Here is a 20,796-nt window from a genome sequence, read left to right on the forward strand (position 1 = left end):
AAGGGTGTGGTCTCAGCCCCAAGCTGTTAAATTAGCTGGTTGATTCCACATTCCCTAATGCAACCAAACACTCATTGTAGGGAAGGTGAGTTAAGTTAAATTCCTTCAGAGATTCCACTCAAATAAATTCCAGTTCAACTGAATTATTCCCCAAATACTTTTCCCCCACACAGATGTTCTCATCCCTCAAAAAAGCACTTTAAATAGTTCTGATACCCTCTTTTATAAGTTGGTGGGGCCTAGTATTTTAACAGATTTCTCTTTGTAGGCTTTGAATAGCATGTATATGATACTGTAATAAAAGCACTTTAAAAAATGTATGCTATTCACGGCATCACCAATGTGGTGGCCATGGCCACCACAGCAATCTCAGGTACATCCTTGGCACCCACGAAGTTACCCTGCTCCACCCATTTTAATTTTTCAGGTTTTTGTTGTTATTTGCCTGTGGTTTTCTTTGTGGGTTTGTCTAGTTTTTAGCCTTTTGGGGAGGGTACGTGGGTTTTTTGTGGGGAGGGGTTCTTGGAATCACCAGTTTTTCTGCAGTGGTCCCCATGGCACTTTCTTAGATTTTTCAAACTGCACCAAGATCCCAAACAGTCGGAGAACCAGGCTGTGCTGCTACACTGAAAACTAAAAGGAAAGTGTTATAAATTAATCCAGAGGAGCACATTTAGGGTGTTTGTCATAAGTCTTAAAATCCGCATTTCTGGTCTATCTAATTAAAGAGCAAGACCTTGCCATGAACTAAAGCTGAAGAATACCGCACAAAATATTTCTAATAGGAATACAATATGCATTGCTTTCTACTGGTAACTTTTCACTTTACATCTGATACGGATAACTTATATTTTTTTTTAAAAAAAAATAGTTTGAAAAAGTCCATTCAATTTATTTACATCTTAGTAACTTGTTATATTAGTTTTGATTACTAAAAGTATCCTCAGTTTAGCGATAAATGAATGTAAATATTACTGAAAACAGATGTCAGAAATCACAGAAAGTTTGTAAAGTGAGGTTATCTAGCTTTGCATATTAAGCAACAATATATTTAAAAAACAGACCGTTCAGTGTAATTTATTTGAAATGCTTTGAGAACAGTGTAAGGCTATTATGCAAAAAAAAAAAAAAAAAAAGAGATTTAATCAATACATCAATTATTTTTAAGAAATGAAGACATTACACGGTATCTCCAACATTTTGGCAAGTATTTGTCATTTCAGTAGTTCACATCCTAATATACTTTCTACTTCCTTCTATTTTGAAAAATACTTCCACTTACTCTGGATTGGCTAATACTCAACTTCCAAAATGAAGCAATTAAAATAAATTACAAGCCTGAAATAGAAAACAACCATATTTAAAACCTATACATACAGAAATATGTTCTATAGAGTAAAATTGACCATAATTTTGTTTGAAAAAATATAGGTATTAACCTGCTTTCTTATCGATTATCTCAGCACGATTCTTCTAACACAGCAGAACATATTTACAAATTAAATTTGACATCTTATTTACTCTTACAGTTTTTCTGTAAACATGTAAAATGTATGAAGTATGTATTTTGGCAATATCAATGCTTCTGCAGTGCTGACGTTAGACTCTATACTGTGCAGAAAATGGAAATAGTGGTATCAGAGAACATTTCAGTGCACTAGGTTGCAAATTTCAGGACCCTTCTTTAGAAAGGGTCAAATTCAGCACTACAGTACTGTTCAACCTTACATTTGAAATTAGAGTTTGATTCATAAGTACAAATTTTATTGACATTTTATCTTTTATTGACATTTACTTTAAGGGTGCCAAGCTAGTCAAATGTAATTTTCAGACCAATACAGTAGGTTGAAAGAGTGGGTCAAACACTTTTTGAGGTGTGAGTTTCTAGAGATGCAGTAATAGTGAATGCCATGTGCAGATGTCTATAGAAACAAATATACAGTGTGTGTGTGTGTGTGTGTGTGTGTGTGCGCGTGCGTGCGTGCGTGCGTGCGTGCGTGCTGAATAAGCAAAATTCCTTTGGTGGGTTGCATTAGAAATATTATTGCAAACCATAGTTATAAAATTAGAGTCACCCCTTACTTTAATCATAATTAAGCCAGAACACACCCAAATAACATGGAGGTTAATTCTCTGAACAGAGCCAATGAGAAATCAACATTTTTATTAGCATGTGGTGTAGTCCCAGTCCTAACTTTCTGTAAGCCTGTTACAGAAGTCTGGGGAGCCCACCTGAACTTTGTTCTCAATTCTGGCCTTGAGGATGACACTGAACAGGTTCCCCATACAGGTCTTTTAATAGAAGTGTCTGTATCTGTGAATCACACATAACAGAGCAGGCAGTGTGTTATGTACTGAGTTGAATAGGATCCAAACTGCAGCAGTCTGATTGGTCCTAGAACAATAGGATCCAAAATGCAGCAGTCTGATTGGTCCTAGAACAATAGGATTCAGAATGCAGCAGTCTGATTGGTCCTAGAACAATACAGCAGTATGATTGGTCAGCAGGAGCCACCCAATCCAGCTCCAGATAGAAGTGAATCCACAACCTGATTGGCCTACAGGAGAATTCCGGAATTAGCCAATCATGTGCAGCCCATTGTGCAAATAATGTATACAAAGCAGATACTTTGAGGGGACTTCCATTCCCTCCTCACCACTATGAGCTGAATAAAGACCATGAAATCCACTCTCGACTCTGAGTATATTTCACAGTGGATACTGGGGTGACAGAAGAAAGGCTTATTTTTGTAGACATCACAAAATGGCTATCCTGAGGGCAGTATAACATTAGATACAGCTAAAATGTTAATATTTTAGAAGCACCATTTTGCATACAAACTGCCTGGCTGTGAACATAGAAAGGGCTACATAAAACAAAACACAGCAACTTAAACAAAGTATTTTGATGTTTCAGCTTCTTTACTCTTTTAATGCTTTATTCTAAATGGGACAGTAGGTAAACTACCATCCAATTATCAGAAAACACCACCATATAAACTGGAATTTTCATCTGAAGATTCAGTACTGGCACACAACTTACTTTCAAATGACCATTTAGTTTGCATCTGTGTACTGAGAAAATACATATTCTGCACTGGCCATAACTGTTAAATTAAGATGATGAAAGTCACCAATCAATCAATGAGACTCTTAGTTTTAGTATTTCAAGCTTTTTTGAAACCTACACACATCATTCACAAACAATTTCTAGATGTGATAGCTTTAAAATGCTTTGTTCATGTCCTTGTGTGTGGTTGCCTTGTGAGAGGTCAAAATAGGGCACTTTATAAAACAGAGATTCTTGGTATGTAATATGCATAAAAATAGTAGCTTAGAGGTCATATCTACCAGCAAGACATTGGAAATAATTGGTCAAATAACCTCTCTCAGCCACAGAGACGTTTACAGAATTATCACAGGATTATAGTTGCCATATCAAATTACGCACACCAGCAGTTACAGTACTATGGTTGAAAGGTACAAATATAATAGACACTGAGTTGACATTGTGACAAAATTATTAAAAAGTGCTTCTTGTTCCATATGTGGAATGCAAATACTGTACAGGTAAGACACAGAAGACCACTATGCGGTTGTTGTCAGACATTGCTTTCTATCTCTTTGTCAGTCTGCCAAGGGTATGTCTGCTCCATGTGGTCACAGTCAATGCTGATTTCACTGATGTCCATACTACAGTCAGACCCACTGTCTGATTGGTCCATTTGCTCAAGCTTAGATTCCTGCCGGGGTATTCTGTTCCTACTTGATGATGTACTCGATGATGTTAGTAAGGGGTCTTCGGAATCAAGTGTCCGGACTTCGCTTGATGCGCAAGAGACTGATTCTTTGGCTTGACGGATACAGTTGAGCCACTGCTGTTTGTTGAAGGTGTCATTTGCTTGCAGTGAGTGAGACTGGCTTTGAGATCCCTTTCTGAAGCTGACTCTAAAGAAGTTTTTAACTAAAATAAATGAGCCACATTAGTATATATGCTTCTTGGAAGAGGACATTGTGTGTGTGTGTGTGGGGGGGTTAATAGACATACTTCTACATTAATGATATACCAGAAGAGTGCACAGCTTGGATCCCACTAAGAGAAATGCAGCCCACCATCCATGTACAAAGTCTCCCACATGATTCCTTCTACACAGTTTAGAAATTCCATGGAAGCAGAATCAAAAGGAAATACAGTCATACCTTGTGTTGCTTTAGGTTCATGTTGCATGTATACTTCCGGGTTTCACCGCGTGTGTGTATGCAGAAGTGTTCTGTGCGCTCTGCACATGCACAGAAGCACTCTATCACGCCATGTGCATGCACAGAAGCGGCGATCTAGTTACGGACTTTTCAGGGTGTGAACGGCACCCCAGAAGGGATTGAGTCTGTAACTAGAGGTACCATGGTAGTGTTTCAAGCCATGGGTGGACTACTATACAAGGTTTATGAGCTGGGCAGTCCCGCTTAAGAGAAAACATGTTTTGTGCTTTCTTCAGCTTGTTTTACTACAGACTAGACCTCTTTTCCCACCATTTTATTTTATTCTAACGAATGTCACACACAAAATTTCAACAATGCTAACCATCCGTGGCAATCAGCAGCAGCCAGTCAGATGATGTAATGATTATAAGTACAAGCAACCACTTGTACTTATATCACAAAGAGGGGAATAACATTTGTGAGAATCATGCCACTGGTCTTCATGGTATTTTGTCAGTATCTGGGAATATGCACAGTGCTGTCCTCGTTAATTAAGTGCTGCTGGACAAGGTCATGGGGGGCTGTCCTTTCTTCCAATAGTGATGGCAGCCATTTACTCTTGCAAAACTCTTTCACCAACTCTCACTGGTGACGGATTTAGGGGAGTGCAACTGGTTTGTCCAAACTGGGCACTGAGCAGAGAGGGTGCCACAGAGGACACTTCAGCAATGACGAGCAACAAAAGGCAAGAGGTGGCAGTGGTGGGAGGCGCCAAATTCTGGTGTTGCACAGGGAGCCGCTAAAATTTTAAAACTCAAAGTCTGTTAGCATTATCATTTAAAACCAACTCCTGCAAGAGTATCCAATAGAAAACATGAAGGTATATTTTGTCTTTCCTGTCATGTTTTGCTTTTGTAAGCTGAAATAGTACTTTTTGAAAATCTTGTTTCTTCTTTTTTTAAAAGTGAAAAATTAGTTTGCCTTTTTTATATGAATGAGACATGCTGGCTTATACTTCCAGAAAAGATCTTGGAAGGATACTGTGGTGCATGACTATATTTCAATATTTTATAAAAGAGATATAATATAATGGATTCTTACTTCTCTCATTGTTGCTAAATGCACCACGTATGGATCCACCCAATCGCACCTCTCCATCTTGCAAGTCTTCTAGCACAAGATCCTTCACAGGGATGGGTTGCCGATACAATTGGTAACAGAGTTGTTCATTCTGTGTAACAGCTCGAGTAATTACCAGTACTTCTTGGAAGAGAAACACATGCAATTTCTGACAAAAAAAAATAATAATAATTGTGAGTTGTCACTCATACATTATTTGCTTATCATTTCTCTAGGTTTTTTTTTAAAAAAACTAGCATCTAGTTAAATAATACTACCAAAGATGGGTGGAAATCGTCCAATGGCATGGTCTGAAGGCACATGATGCCAGCGGCGTAGCGTGGGTTATCAGCACCCGGGGCAAGGCAAGTAATTTGCGCCCCCCAACCCGGGGCAAGGCAAATAATTTGCGCCCCCTAACCCGGGGCAAGGCAAGTACAGTAATTTACTCTCCCAAGCAGCAGCAGCAGCGAGGCTTCTCTCCTTAATTGATTCCCCCTCCACACCGCGTCGTTTCCTGGCTGCTCCCCCCCCCCTTCCCCTCTCTCTCCTCCTCGCTCTGCTTGCCTTGCCCTGCCCTGCCTGAGGGCACCCTGAGGAGACTCCGCTCTCCTTTTTGACCAGGCGAGGGGGGAAAAAGGGGGGAAAGTCTCTTCCCGCCCCCTCGCCAGACTCCCTGCTCCGCTCGGCTCACTACCCAGGCGGCCCGTGGAAAGAGAGACGCAATTACCTCTCCCTCCGCTTCGCCAAGCTGTCAAAGCCCGGCAGCAGCGGCAACGGCAGCAGCAGGCGCAGCCAGACCCCCGCGAGCCAGCCAGCCCGCCCGCCCGCCCGGCTTCCTCTCCTTTTTTTGCCAGCGGCAGAAGGCTTTGCTCTCCCCCTTCTGCGACCTCCTCGCCAAGCCGAGCGAGCGCGGGCTCCCTAACCAGTGGATTTTAGTAGGGGCAGAGAGCTGCTAGTGCGAGTGCGCCCCTGCCCAAGTTGCGCCCGGTGCGGCCGGCACCCCTGGCACCCCCCACGCTATGCCACTGCATGATGCAACCACCCTGCTGAAGGTAAGGAGGTTTGAGTCTAGGCCACTGACTGTATGGGAATCCCACCAGGGAATTGGATATATGCTGTCTTAAGTTCCATGATGGAAGAAAGTACTAGCATATTTAAATCTTACCTAACAACAACAACAACAACAACAACAACAGTGTGCAAGGATGGCGTCCTACAAACACTCTGAGAAATGTGTTCCACAGTTATGGCTCAAATATGACAATGGTGTTAAAATTAGATAAAAATCAGTTTCTCTCTTACCCACAATGAGGAAGAGCTATTCTATTTTCCATCCCTATTCTAACCCCTGTTAAGGCTGCTTTATATTATTTTTTTACCCTAAATAAAAACCAGTTAGCATCTCTTTCTCACTTCTGAGACTTGATAATATTTCCCCTTGACAGTCATCCAAAAGCAAACCATTGCAACCTTACATTTAAAAAGAAGCAGTTCACTCTGATTATAAAAGAGAACAGTACTTAAGAAAGAGGTAAAACAATATTTTGTGTTTCCTAAAAAGTAATTCCTTACCGCTCCCCGGTTGTTCTTTAGTTCACCATGACAGCACACAACACGTGAATCATCTATCAAGGAGTCCTTTTGGCCTTCATCGAGATAGATTAGCCTCTCTTTGTAATACTGGCATTCAGATTCACCCGTCTTTTTGTTGATTTCGGCCACTATTCCTTGGACAATATTAATCTGGGGAGGGGGGGAATGGTTACAAATAAGTCATAAATTGCCAAGCCAATTTTGAAAGCATTTCTTAATAGGTTTATAGTTGGAAAAACAAAATGGGTGGATGGACTTTGTAATGAGCAAAAAAGAGGCCATGTGAGTGTTTGGTACTTCAATATGGCTTTTCCATTTTAAGCATCAATCTGGCTCCAATGCATGTACAGGAATTCTATAAGCAATAACTTTTTCATTATGTCCTGTGAGCAGGCGTATGCTACATATACGTGAGAGGAAATCTGTCGTGCAAACAGAACTCCTTTATTCAATTAATCTAAATAAAGAGTTTAAATCCCCATTGTTCCTTTTTGCTTACATATAAACAGCAAGGCTTTGTATTTTGTATTCCTAGATAACTGCTACTTTTTTGCATGTTACAGAGCCCAAGCAGTTTAACAGTTTATACTCTCTCAAGTTTAAACAGCAGTTTAGGATGCAGTATGTAATAGGAATGCGTTCTAAAAAATAAAATCTGAAGGCCAATGATGTGAAGTTTCTTCCCACAATTTCCTTGAATTAGAAAAAAATATTAAACCTATTTCCCCCAAGCTTCTTGTGTAACTGAAGCTTAAAAAAAAAAACCTGAAAGAAAAACAGTTTTACAGGCTTTCTGAAAGATGCTCAAATTCAGGCTTCACCACATTTTCAAGGAAAAGGAGCTCCAAAATTGTGTGGGAATAATGAGAACAGCTCTCTTATGCCCTTGCTATTTGAACATGACAGATGAGTGGTACTGTTAAAACACTAATTTTTGGTCAATTTTGGAAAATTTAGGGGGGAAAGCTACATTATGTTCATAATAGGCAACTAAAAGCCACAAAACATGTAAGGCTTTGGATATCACCAATGATTGCATGCAACAATATATTAAGCTATCAGCCTTGCATCAGGGAAGTGGCTACAGGGAGAAAGCAAATGACCCAGGATGTCCAAAGATGCAACCAGTACTTCCCGTAGCAGTTTGCATGAGTGTAATGGCACATGTTGCAACTGGCACACTCACACAAATCACATCTAGCAAAGGAATGGCAGAATCCATATACACACCAGGTCAGTGGATAATTCCTCTGCAAAGTACATTCCAAAGACCACTTGAGCTACTCAGTGTAAAGCAATTTTAAAATACCCGAAGCCTAAAAAGTCACAGAAATCTAACAAGAGAAGGGAAATATACACACATCTTTCTGAGAGAAGGTATGTGAATCTACTTCTAATGATTTGCCCTTTAGATAAGTTTAAACACATACAGCTTCTTCGATGTGCTGTTGGTCTGGATGATCGTTTGGCGTGTGTCGCAGAATCTCTCTAAGCAGCAGTGGGTACTTCACTAGACGGCTTCTTGGGATATCAAGGAAATTCCACAGGTCCAGTTTACGGCTGAAAGGTGACTCTAGACAACGCTGTAAGAAGTCTTGAACCCGATGATCCTGCTTCTTCTGGTCCAGCAAAGTTTTGGCAGCTACCTGGTTGCTACAGTAGCTATCATAGGAATTTAGACAAGGCAACTAAAGGAAAAATAAATATTTGGAATTATTATTATTACTACTACTACTACTACTACTACTACTACTACTACTACCCCACTCATCTGACTGAAAATAAAATTGATGATAAGTGCTACTACCAGACAATACTGGTTAGAAGCCTAATTTTGTCACTTATTACCATCTAGCAGTGAAATGTCACTGGGAATATTTCTTAGAAACTTACAATCCAATAAGCAGGTGTTTAGAATGAGTGCAACATCTGTTGAGCCAGTAAAGCACAAAAATTCCATGTGGCATACTGGTATTACCTGCTAAGATGTTACACTTTGCCTAGGAACACCATATTGCCAGATGCACTCACTTATTTATTTATGCTCCACTCTTTGAGAAAGTCCTACAAAAAGCAGCTTACAATATTTTAAAATGCAAATCTTCCATGGAACCTTTAAAAACACATAGGCAACACCAAGAGATGATAGCAGTCAGTTCTCATTCCAAGGAAGGCCCAGTATGCATTCTTGCTAGTCTGGGGGAGAGCTATGATGCAGGCTCTCCAATTGATAGTAGCAATGGGTGGTTTCTACTATTGTATCAATACAGCCAACTCTTTTACGAAACAGATCACACCCTCTGATATTTGGATGAAGGGTGCTATATAAATTCAATAAATAAGAATAAACATATGGAAACTTTTACTGTTTGCCAATATGGGAATCTGGCTGTGGCATTCACAAAGTGAGTTGAAACTTGTCCAGTAGCAGCTGGCATGGTGGTTCACAACTGCTGTCCTGGCACTAGCATTGTACAGTTTATCTGGATAGGGGTCTGTCAGGACAACATAGAGGCCAGGTCAGGACTGCGCAGATGCGCTGGGGGAGCCAATCTGGTTCTTGTGCTGGTGCATCTGCAAAGCTCCAACTTCAACACTGTCCTGCCTCAGCCATATGCAGGTAAGCAGTAGTGGTGCTGGTATCAGGAGGGCAGCTGCATGGCTCTGCCCCACCACACTGGCCACTACTGATCTTGACTCCTACGTAACACAGAGTTAGTCCTCATACCCTTACCCTTCCTGCAGTGTTACTGCTTGGTACTAGTTCTCAGATCAAACATGGCTTAGATTATTTAACTGATGCAATTCACTTAAAAATATTGCAACAAGAATGTTTGTTAACCCCAATATCACTGCCCATTCTTGCACATTTTACTATTACTAGTTTTCACTTTTATAACCTTAAAAATGAGGAAGCATATAAAAAGAAAACAAAATTAACCATTTGTGAAAGTTTTCCATACCCAGCCCACAAGGATGTGACCAACACAGTCTGTAGATCCATCAGGCTTCCTAATTTCTTTTAGCCGTCTAAGAAGATCTGATGTAAATACATGAAAAACATGAAAAACTTAATTGGGGTGGGGTCAGCTTGTAAAAGAATACTGAGGACTCTTCTATAGTAAAGTTCAACCTGTCAAGTACTGTTTGAGAGCCTTTCATTGCCTTTGACCATCTGCCTGTTTATCACTATTTGCTTATAAAACTCCTGTCAAATGATGCAAGACCCCTATTTTCACAAAGCCATGAGCTATCCTATGAGAAAAAGGCTATGCACAAACTTGGGTGATACACCCTGCTTGTGTTCCTCTTTCAGTGCCAAACTATACAAGGCATGGGAGAACTGTGATTAGTTTCCCCCACATTTCTATTTTTAACAAAGAGGAACCGAGAACTCTGGTTTTGACGGAAGCAGTAGTGCTACAGAAAAGGAGAGGGTGTAACCATTCCTCACCACAACTGCTTTCCCAACCAAAATCCCACCCAAAGAAGCTGCTAGTAGGCTCACCTAGGGGGAAATACAGCTACCTGTATCATGCTGGTATTTATCCCCCATCCAGGGGGAGGAAAAATTAGGTCAGGACCTAAATTTTCACACAGACATGAATGCGTCAACCCTCTTCCCCAGCACAGGTGCTCCAAATCTGAATCAGAGCCCTTCCTTGTAATTGCTTTCAACTAAAAACAGTAATTTCAGGAGACTCAATTAATAGTTATATCTAATCTGTCTAGAAACATATGAATACCATCTGCTATCTACACACACACACACACACACACACACACACTCATGATTATACAAATCTTATTAAGAAGTTGAAATGCACAAATATTTACAATATGCCTCTTGAAAAACTAAATTGGGTTGAAAAGTCCCTGTCCCCACCAGCATTTAGACATCTACTTCCATCTATTTTTTTGAGACTTAACTTCTGTTGGGAACGTTCAACTCTCGTAATGAAACTTTAACCGTGTAAATATAATTTCTGATAGCACCCAAACCGATTCCCAGATGTGTGTCAGTACTGACAATGAAAGTTGGAAACTGTGGAGTCAACAGACAGGAATGACAACTAATGACACTAATGCTTCTGTAGTGAAGGTAAAATAAAAAGTGCCCATTCCAATGTACATTTTTCCTCCATTGATAAATTTTGTAGAGGTTTTTTTCCAGTCTGCAGCCCAATATAATTCAACTGTTCCTCAAACAATGCTCCTCAAACTTATTTGGCTCTTAGCAACTGTATATAGAATAGAAAGAATTATACCTTCATGCAAAGGAATTAAAGAGTCCAGTGTCCCAAATATTTGGTTTAATTCTTGCTCTGACATTATGGAAAGTTTAAGCATTGGGTCATGGTAAGCCTGCACAAAGATAGAAAAATCATTTAATAAATACATATTTGAAATTCCATTATTGGTGATAGCATTTAAACTCTGGCTCTTGTGCCTTAAAGTTTTTATATATTTGAATTAATCTGTACACACAGATCATAGAAAATGCCTGTGAAGAAATTCAATAGAGGCACACAATAATTAAGGGTATATAATACCTTCTTTGCTAACTTCAGGTCTTCTATCAAGTCTTCTTCTCCTTGTGAAAGTTCAAAAATTGCCTATAACAGAAGATATAACCTTGATAAATTCGCAGTTTCAAAATTTCTCAAATAACATTTTAAAACTATGGATAAATGGCAAGTCCAAATTGCCACAGTGCCAAATGGGGTTGGGTGTAAACTCAATTAAGTTAGCATTTAAACCCAAATCATTCAAATTTGCACTTTTGGGGGGTGGGGACACAACATAGCCACCCACTGAAATTTGTGCACATCTTAATTTTACAATACAGTTATCCAACCAGGCAATGTTTACAAAATATTATGCATAATAACATACAAAAATGCACTATATTTGGAGAAAGTGATTGCAAAATTCTGTGATTAATAAAAACTGCATGCAAAATTTCATTTCTTAGGAAAAATCCACCCTAAATTGCTGAAGAATTTTTATGAGTTTTTAAAAAGAAATTTGCAAATTGCTGAAATGCAGAGAACTGAATTAAAATAATTAGAGACAGAGAAATGAAATTGTCAGATTCTTCCATTCCTAACTGTCAAAGCAAGAGAAACTAAAAAATGAGACCAAGCTTTAAGTCTATTAAAATACTGTCCTTTATTTAATATCCTTCCCTTTGTGATGAAACTCATCCCTAAAATAATGGTGGAGAGCCTACTGGCGAAAGGTGGCATACAAAACTCAAATTCATAAATACAGTGGTATCTCTGGTTACAGACGCTTCAGGTTACAGACACTTCAGGTTACAGACTCTGCTAACCCAGAAATAGTACCTCGGGTTAAGAACAGAAATCGCGTTTCAGGTTAAGAACGAATTAAGTTCTTAACCCGAGATACCACTGTAAATGGCGTTCCCAGGCAGTCTCCAATCAGACACATACCAGACTGGCTTAGCTTTGGCAGACTGCTAAATCATGTGCCTTCAGACTATGCCCTGGGGCCTTTTAATAAAGGGTACTTGTATGATTCAGCATCCTATGCTAAGCTAGAATGGAATGCCATGCGATGCTGTGCATGGCATTTCCTCCATTTCTAAAATATTTTATTATGAATTCTTTTTTTCCCAATGAAGATGTGAAGACAGTTAGCCCTATTTCCCTCAGCTTGAAAGAGCCAGTTATTAGCTTCTGCCTTGTCTCGCTTCAGGAATGCAAGAATGCATTGTGTTGTCTTCGAAGGCTGTGATGGCTGCTTTTAAAGCCTGGAATGATTGCAAGGAGTGATTGTGCATTTCAGTGTTTTCATGTGTGCAAAGGAGATGGGTGGCGGCTAGTTCTGCCAAGGAGGGAAAAATGGGACTAAAAAGAGGTTTATACACAAACATGTGTATCTTCACTTGCATTCCTTAATGCCATTTCAGGTAAGTCCAAGGAGAATATAAGTAAGCAAACCTCTTGCCGCTTGATTTCTTTGGATGTCAGCATCTGATTGACACAAACATCAAAGGTCTCACTCCAAAGTTTACTGTCTCTTCGCTTGGTGCTAGCAGGGGGTACATTTCTAGTCCAGGGTCTTGAGGCAAGCAGATCTGGCCGACTGTCACTGCGAAAACTGATGGAACGCTGTGAAAAATAAAAATAAAATAGTTATTGCTTTGCTAGGGTTGATGGGAAGGTTAATTGTCATGTTGATGACAAAGTAAAAGCGCTGTTTATTCACACAATACTGTTTAATATTTTGGAATGAGAACTGACGCAGCTGCATCAAAAAGGAGGAGTTAAGAGTTGTCTCCCATACTAGTTCTGCTCAAAAGAGATCCATTAAAAGTAATGGATTCAAGTTAGTAATGTCTATTGATTTCAATGGGTCCATTCTAAGCAGAAGTAGCATTGGAGACAACCTTGTATAAGAGAAATTGTTATCCAACAGAAATCAAACACTGGCTTTTACTGAAAGTGAAAATTATCAATAAAGTGCTTTTCATTACTTCAATATAGATGAGCAATATGCAAAAATAAATGCTTTACAAACAATACAAGAAAAAAGACATGTTGTATTCCTTGTATTGAACCCTACTTAATTAATAAAAAAATAGGTTTTACCTGAAGCGTCTGACCGAATCGTTTCAAAGGAGTTGCTCGAACAGGAGGAATTAAACTTGCTAGTGATGTCACTCTAGAAAGAGGCCTGACCCGCTTATTACTGGGCTCCTGTGAATTTTAGACAAAATACTTATGTCTTAGAATCATAAAACCAACACATTGATTTCATAATACAAGTATAGAAGTTTCAATGTATCCCAGTCCCCAAAGGGGGACCCTATTCAGGGCTCCAACTGGCTTGTAGTATTATTTGGTTCTCCCAGAAGGTTTCAGGTGGGGATAAAGCAAAAGCACCATCCTGAATACTTTCCACAGTGTGCCATATAGTGCTAACGGGTGCAAGTCCAAGTTTGGCTGTCAGCTTTTGGCCCCCAAAGGCCCCCAGGATGATTTAGAAAGGATAACACACAAATACAAAATTCAAGTACCAAAAAAAAAAAAACCTTACAAAAAATTAAGACGAACAACCTTAATATTTCAAAAATTATTAAAAGCCAAATGCATTTATGTTCTTGCCCAAACGACAAAGAGCAGTCCCCAAAAAGATGTCAGAGAGAGCAAGATTAAACCTGAGTATGTTGTTATTATCATTTCCCCTTTTCCATTTAAAACATGTAAAGTGTTTCTGGTAGGAAGGCAATCAGACATGAAATTAAAACAAAAGTGCTAAAGACAGCAGCAAGCAACAGATCAAAACAGAAAGAGGCCCAGAGGATCACCATTGGGAGGGAATCCTACTATTTTGATGTCTCTGCCAAAAAAAATTCCCTCTCTCATGCTCACCTATCTGATCTGATGTAAAGACAAAACTTAGCAGGGTCTCAGCAGCCTATCTCAAAGGTTGTGCAGGTTCATGGTGGACTAGGTGATTTCTGAAGATTGCTATAAACTGTGGAGAAAGGTAAAAAACCGTCTGTTTTCCTTTACTGTCTCCTGAGCTCTCCCCATATAGCACAGGGAAGGGGGCTAACTGCATGCTGCCCCTCTCTACCAGCCTTAACAGACACCTCCCGGGGTTCAATCTGTCAGGGGCTTGTGCTGACTAATACTTCCCCTATGACATTCCACCCTCAACATCCTCAGCATTTCATGGGTCAACTGCCCTTGACAATTTCTGGAAGATGCTAAGCAAAAGATCTCATTAGGCCATTTGGGGATAAAAAAGCCCCCCACAACTCTTTTCTCATACTCTAAGTATGCAGAAATCACTACCTTAGTATGGTATTAGTAAGACTCGGCATGAGTACAACCAATTCTCATGTTTACAGTTAAGATTATTTTGCTCAATGCACACAGAAGAATGCAAGAAGAAAATGTTTTGGAGAGAGAAAGGATGTGCAACAGACATATGTAACTTCACACACCTTAGGGTTGAATCCTGTGCATGTTTACTCTGAAGTAAGTCCCATTGTGTTCAATTGGGCTTATTCTCAGGTAAGTGTGCATGCAATTGCACTGTTAAAACATTCATGCACATACATTTAATCACTTCCCTGTCTCATCTTGCAATGCAAAAGGTTCAGCAGCTATGCTTGTTATCATGACCTTGCCACTGAGAGGCATAGATACAGTTTCAAAACAGAAGTCTTTAGCCTCAAATATTTCTTCCAGCTGAGAGTCAAATCATTATGCATTTCTGTGTTACCAGATCTCCAGCAAGCAAAAATTAGAGAGTGTAAGATTACAGTATTTGTGAAGGTCATTTGTACATTTGATTGTATGCATATCTCTCAAATTTATTACGCAATTATAAAACATCCACTATGTATTTAAAGAACTGAGTTTTTAACAAAACTCAATAAGCATCTATCATCAAAGAGCAATTCAAGAACCAAGATATACAATTAACAACTCGCTATTTAACCCCTTTTGTGTCAAGAACCTCTGAAGGATTAATACTCTTGTTTCTGTACACACACACAAATGTAAACAAAGGTATAAGAAGCAGAAAAAGCTATAACAGTAAATATTTTTTGAAAGTTTACGATTACCCTTGCTTTCCTAATCTCCATCCGACATTGAAGAGATCTTGGGCAGCACATGTAGAAGGCAAGACTTGACAGAAAAACCCAAATCTTCCAGGTGATGTGAAACCCATCAAAAATCACATTTCAGGAACATACTAAGTCCATTCACCTCTCTTTTTCAGCCATGATCATGAAGTTTGCTTAAGCATCATATAATTCTAGTTTCCTAGAAAAAACACTGGTGTAATAAACCAGCTCTGACTACAATCTTCCACATGCTAGCCATTCATATTAGCAATCATTTCTGGGGGTAGGGGGTGGGGGGAAGGAAATCAGAGCATTAGCAACTTCATTAATACTGATTAGAAATATCATTTCCATCAGCACAGCTACGGAGAGGAGAACTGGAAGCCAGCCACATATTTATTTATCCACAAATAAAGCTGAAATCCAACAATATTCCTTAAAGCATGGAAGAAATATATTTTAAAACCCCACACAAATAACTGATTCATCCACTTGGCAGTCCTGGTTGCAGACAAAACGCAGTCTGCCCTCAAATCTTCAGCAGAGGTGCATTCTGTATCCTTCGCCTTCATCAGCAGTCCCTTGGCTCAGCATTTTTGTTAAGTACATTTATTTTTATGCCACTGCAGCACCACTGGAATACTGAACACACTAGAAAAGACATTCAGCATTCACTGTGATTCTCCTCTCAATGGCGCCTCAGCCATCAGCTGTTTCTTATTTAGCATGCCAGTGATGCTGTGCCAGAACAGAGAGATGCTTCACATCAATCACACTGCACTGCAGTCCCGGTGGGATAGAGCAACGCCACAGTGCACACAGTTAAACCCCTACCTGGTTATATATTCCCTTTAGTTTCAATGACTCCAGAATATAACAATCTTTTTTAAAAACCTATACAGCTTGTTTCCACAATTAGATGTAGAAGTTGCTTGAGAGCTGCTGTCCTTAGACTACAATTGCTGGCAAAGTGAATGAGGAGTTCCAGGATGCTTTAGTCACACACCCTTATTTCTCCCCGTAAACAGTAAACTTCACTGAACGAACAACCTGCTCTTGTCCTTGAATAAAAGACGGAAACACGTGATATTGCAGGACAAGCTGACTTTCAGCGCTCCCCTAACTTTCAATTTGCCATGCACACATTGTGCCTTTGAGATGTTCACCCAGACCCTTGAGAGCTCCTTAGCCATAAGATAGCTTTCATGCAGCTGGGGAAAAGATAAAAAAAGACCCAATTATCTGAGCAGAGAAGGATCCCTTTGGCTTTTCTCACAGGATTGGCATTCCTGCTGCTGGCACATTGCCAGTTTTGGGACTGGGCTCTGGGAGTGTGGATGAGTCAATCAACGCTTCTCCCAGCTGTATAGGGGCAATCACTCATAAATCAGCATCTCCCACACAGTTAGGAGAACGTCTAAAGAGCGTTCAAATCGATAGGCTTAGAGTCAAGATAGGATATTATTAGGATAGAAAAACCATGTAAACTGACTTTACTGGCTTTGACATCTGCACAGGAAGAAGGAGAAATGCATGTTCAGTCCCCCTTCTCTAGCAGCTATGGAACCAGATACCTTCAGAAAGGAAGATCTTTATTTCTCTAATGCAAGTGCTAAGTGCTACATGGACTACAAAACTGAAAACTCTGCTGCTGCCTGGTTTTTGGAGGAGGCACACAAAGGCAACTGAGCAGTCTGCTATCTGGATAATATTGTACTGAATGAGAGATAGGGTCAGTATTTAGTTCACTGTTTGTTAAAATAGCTTCATATCAATTAGAATCCTTGAGCTGTTCTTAATTAGTCTCTAGCCAAGTTGTGAACACCTTTGCTTAAGGTAAAGACATACCTGTTGTGTCAACACTCCCTGATGTGTACACAAACAGAAACCAAATTGACACTAATGAAGCCATTAGTGGTGATGTGAACAGCTGGGGGGGGGAAGTGCTCTGAAATGCTAGGTGGGGACCGTTTCACTGCACTCTAAGGTGATATTGTGAACACACAATTTAGAACCTTGGAGTCTACATAGAAAATATTCCTCCAACTTGAGAGCAATCTGGCTATGACATCTGTCACCTGATTGATCACCAGGGTTGAGGTCATGTGCTTTAATATTTTTAGATCTTTTATTGTAATTTTATTGATACATGATAAATTATGTATTACAATTTTGATATGAGCCACATTGGGAATGTTTTGGCCATGGAAAGTGGCACATAAAACTTTGAAATAAACAAATACATTCCAACTGACCTCTATTTTTTGCTCTAAACAAGGAAACTACCACTATCAGCTCTGGAGCAAGCTGGAATTTTAAATTAGGCTAAACTATATTAAACTGATACATGATTAACTTAACCCAGCGAGAGCCTGCAAACCACAGGTCAGGGAACCTTTATCCTTTTTATAGTCTGCTGAACAATAAAATGATTTTCTTGCATTCTCTACATCACAGAATTCACAAGCTGGGTAACTTGTGACTGAAATTAACAAATTCTAGTCTTGAAGAAACCTTTCATTAGAAAAGTCTGTAATCACAAAGGCTACTTCTGTATTAGGGTTTTTTGATGGCCATCCAGACAGACTCCCAGATTGGTTCCAGATACAAAAAGGGTGCCGCTAGTGAGCCCTGGAGTTGTTCCTACATTGCAGGGCAAATGGTGAGTGCTGTCAGCTTTAACAATACAACTGAGCTTTTTGGGTGGGCTGGTGTGCTTATCCCACCCTTGGAAGATGGTCCAAACTATCAGAGGCCGGCTCCCCACCCCCCACCCTGGACCATCAAAACACCTGTTAAGGTCCTTTACTCACTGTTGTGTACTATGGCCTGGAACCATTATGCTATACCAACTCTCCAGAAATGGACTGTATAAAGTAACTGGAAATATAGCAAATAAAGACAGTTGCAGAAGAAGCAACAACAGCTAGCCCATGTATTTCATCACACTCCAAGAATCAAAAGTGTATCAACAATAAATAAAAGTTTGGTTGCGTTTTTTTGAAGAGACGGTTGCAAGATTATTTACAGGGCAATGTAGCACTAATTAGGGCTAGAATGATATGTTCTGGAAAACAAATTAGTCTGCACTTAACACTAACAGAATACTCTACAAGGTGAAAGAGTATACTGTATAGTCTTAGTTTCAAATACAATCTGCCGGCCTCACAAATAAAACAAAACAGAACCATTTTGTTTCAGACACCTTATTCCTGGCACAGTTTCTATGCTCATTTACTTTCAAAGTTTTTAGTTTGGTCAACACTGTATTCGTATGTCAACATTTGTGATGGCAGAAAGCCTAAAAAAATATTTTTTGTGTTAGTCTGCTACTGATTAAATTGGCACTAGATAAAATGGTTATAATAAAATAACCTCAAGTACTGAGCTTTAGTAGAAAACCACATTAGGAAAAAGCCTCATTCAACCTCCATTCCACAGGAAGTTATCAATATTTAGAACTAGACAGAGCTTTGCTATTTCTTTTAATTATGCAGGTTGGGAGGGGGTACTTTTGGAAATGTAACATGGGGGTGCAATCTTAAATAAACTTCATTGGGAGTAAATCTGAATTCACTGGAAGGTACTTCTAAATTAATACGCATAGAAGCTGGTTACAAATAAAATATTTTGAACTCAGAAATGTCTCTGCCCCAAGTTGAAAATAATCTGTTGAACAATGTCAAGCTAGCAAGGGTCAATATTTAGTTTAGACACACCCCAGGAAAACTAAGCCACTGATTTTGAAGGCTGCACTCCTGAAGGCTCTTTGAGTTACAAAAGCATCTTTGGTATATCTGCTTGTAGAAGTACCTTTTCTGTGGGATTAACAGGGTTATCTCCGTTTTTCAAAAAAATCATAAGTGGCCATTCTAGTATTGGCTGAATAGCTGTAGTCTAGGGAAATAAGCACTCCTGGATAGTGCCTTTTATTTCATTGGTGCACTCTGTATACTGGCATGGTGAGGAGTACCTTTGCTATGCAGCTCAATATAATTAGTATTCAGTATAGAGAATTGGGTGCTGTTCAAACTCCTGGAATGACCTGGGCATGACCTCAGATAATGAGCAAGAGGATGTGGCTAAAACACCTTTAGATTCCTGCCAGCATTGCTAATTCAAGCTCTTAATCAGTACATGTGGTTAATCTAAAATGCCAACCAGAGCTTTATGCTGCACAGCACAGCAGAAATATCACAGAAATGTCAGCATCATTAGGCTGAACAGCATTATTTTATTTATTTATAAGATTTCTTACTTGCCCTACACCATAAGGGTCCAGGACAGGTTACAACAATATAACAATATTTTAAAGTCAGTTAAAACAATTTACATCAGGAGAGTAGGTTGGGTCCTAAAGTTCAATTTAAAAATACAATAGTAAAATGAAAAAGTACTTTGCAACCATAGTACGAATGAATTTTGACAAATATATTAATGTCTTTATTTAAATAATTTGGAGGGTAATATGCTTCAATTTTAGTTCTATTGTATATTATTTACTTAAAACACTGTTAGACCACCCTTCATACTATTCACTGCACATTCCATTCAACAGTACAGCTGATAGGGCTGTACAGTTATTAGCCTGAATAAAATCTCTTTGTTATTTTCAAGTAAGAATAATCATTGTCTTTTGGGATCAGAGCCTGACTGTGGGCAGAGAAGAGGAAGTGATAGAGCTACTGAATCCAAACCTAGCCCATTTCCCAGAAAGGTGCCCACAATTCACTCCTCTGAAGTGCCAGTGGCAACAGGGGAGAGGGGGTTTTCAATCCCACTTTTGAAATGCTCTTTACCCGTATAGGAGCTGTGGGAGAGAAAACAGATCACTGTCACCCACATGTGTGGGGGAAATAACAACAACAACAACAAAATGGCTGGATACCTGGATTCAAAATACAGACTTTCTAGCAGGAGAAAACCCTCAGTAGCAGAGTTTAAACTCAAAAAGTCAAGCAACAGTGTAGTGTTAGGAATATAGGTTGTTAGACCCTTTTATCCTGCTTAGTTGCATACAGAACTCACCTTTTTCTACCACTCTTGCAATGAACAAGCCATATACTGTTAAGTAAATTTTAAAATGTTTTACTTACAAAATGTTCCAAAGGTCAGATTCATGCATTTATTCAAGCAGCAGCAAGGAAAAGACAGGCAGAATACTCTTGGGTGAAAAACACAGAAATATAGCTTCAAACACATGCTCTAAACTTGGAGCTTTCTTAGGCATTTCTTCCTTGGTCAGTTACATAACACAGAAAAAGGGAACA

The 20,796-nt window shown here is 39.4% G+C and overlaps 1 protein-coding gene across 10 annotated transcripts in view; it reads right to left on the bottom strand.

Annotated features, from left to right (window-relative positions):
• Positions 1–1,061: 1,061 nt before the first annotated feature.
• ARHGEF3 (Rho guanine nucleotide exchange factor 3) overlaps positions 1,062–20,796 on the bottom strand; it is a 103,586-nt gene continuing 83,851 nt past the window's right edge. For 8 of the 10 annotated variants that reach the window (XM_081848885.1, XM_081848881.1, XM_081848889.1 and 5 more), the window contains 9 exons: positions 13,533–13,640; positions 12,882–13,052; positions 11,469–11,531; positions 11,184–11,280; positions 9,879–9,955; positions 8,346–8,603; positions 6,895–7,065; positions 5,302–5,488; positions 1,062–3,964 (listed from right to left, as the gene is read on the bottom strand). In XM_081848885.1, coding sequence (XP_081705011.1) covers positions 3,603–3,964; positions 5,302–5,488; positions 6,895–7,065; positions 8,346–8,603; positions 9,879–9,955; positions 11,184–11,280; positions 11,469–11,531; positions 12,882–13,052; positions 13,533–13,640 — 1,494 coding nt within the window. In that variant the 3' untranslated portion in view covers positions 1,062–3,602. Of the gene's footprint in view, positions 3,965–5,301; positions 5,489–6,894; positions 7,066–8,345; positions 8,604–9,878; positions 9,956–11,183; positions 11,281–11,468; positions 11,532–12,881; positions 13,053–13,532; positions 13,641–15,523; positions 16,282–20,796 lie in introns of those variants that run through there. The other 2 variants (XM_081848890.1, XM_081848882.1) reach the window with 2 other exon arrangements.

The sequence above is a fragment of the Podarcis erhardii genome (genome assembly GCF_964252035.2).
Source record: "Podarcis erhardii genome assembly, chromosome: 2".
Lineage (NCBI taxonomy): Eukaryota > Metazoa > Chordata > Lepidosauria > Squamata > Lacertidae > Podarcis > Podarcis erhardii.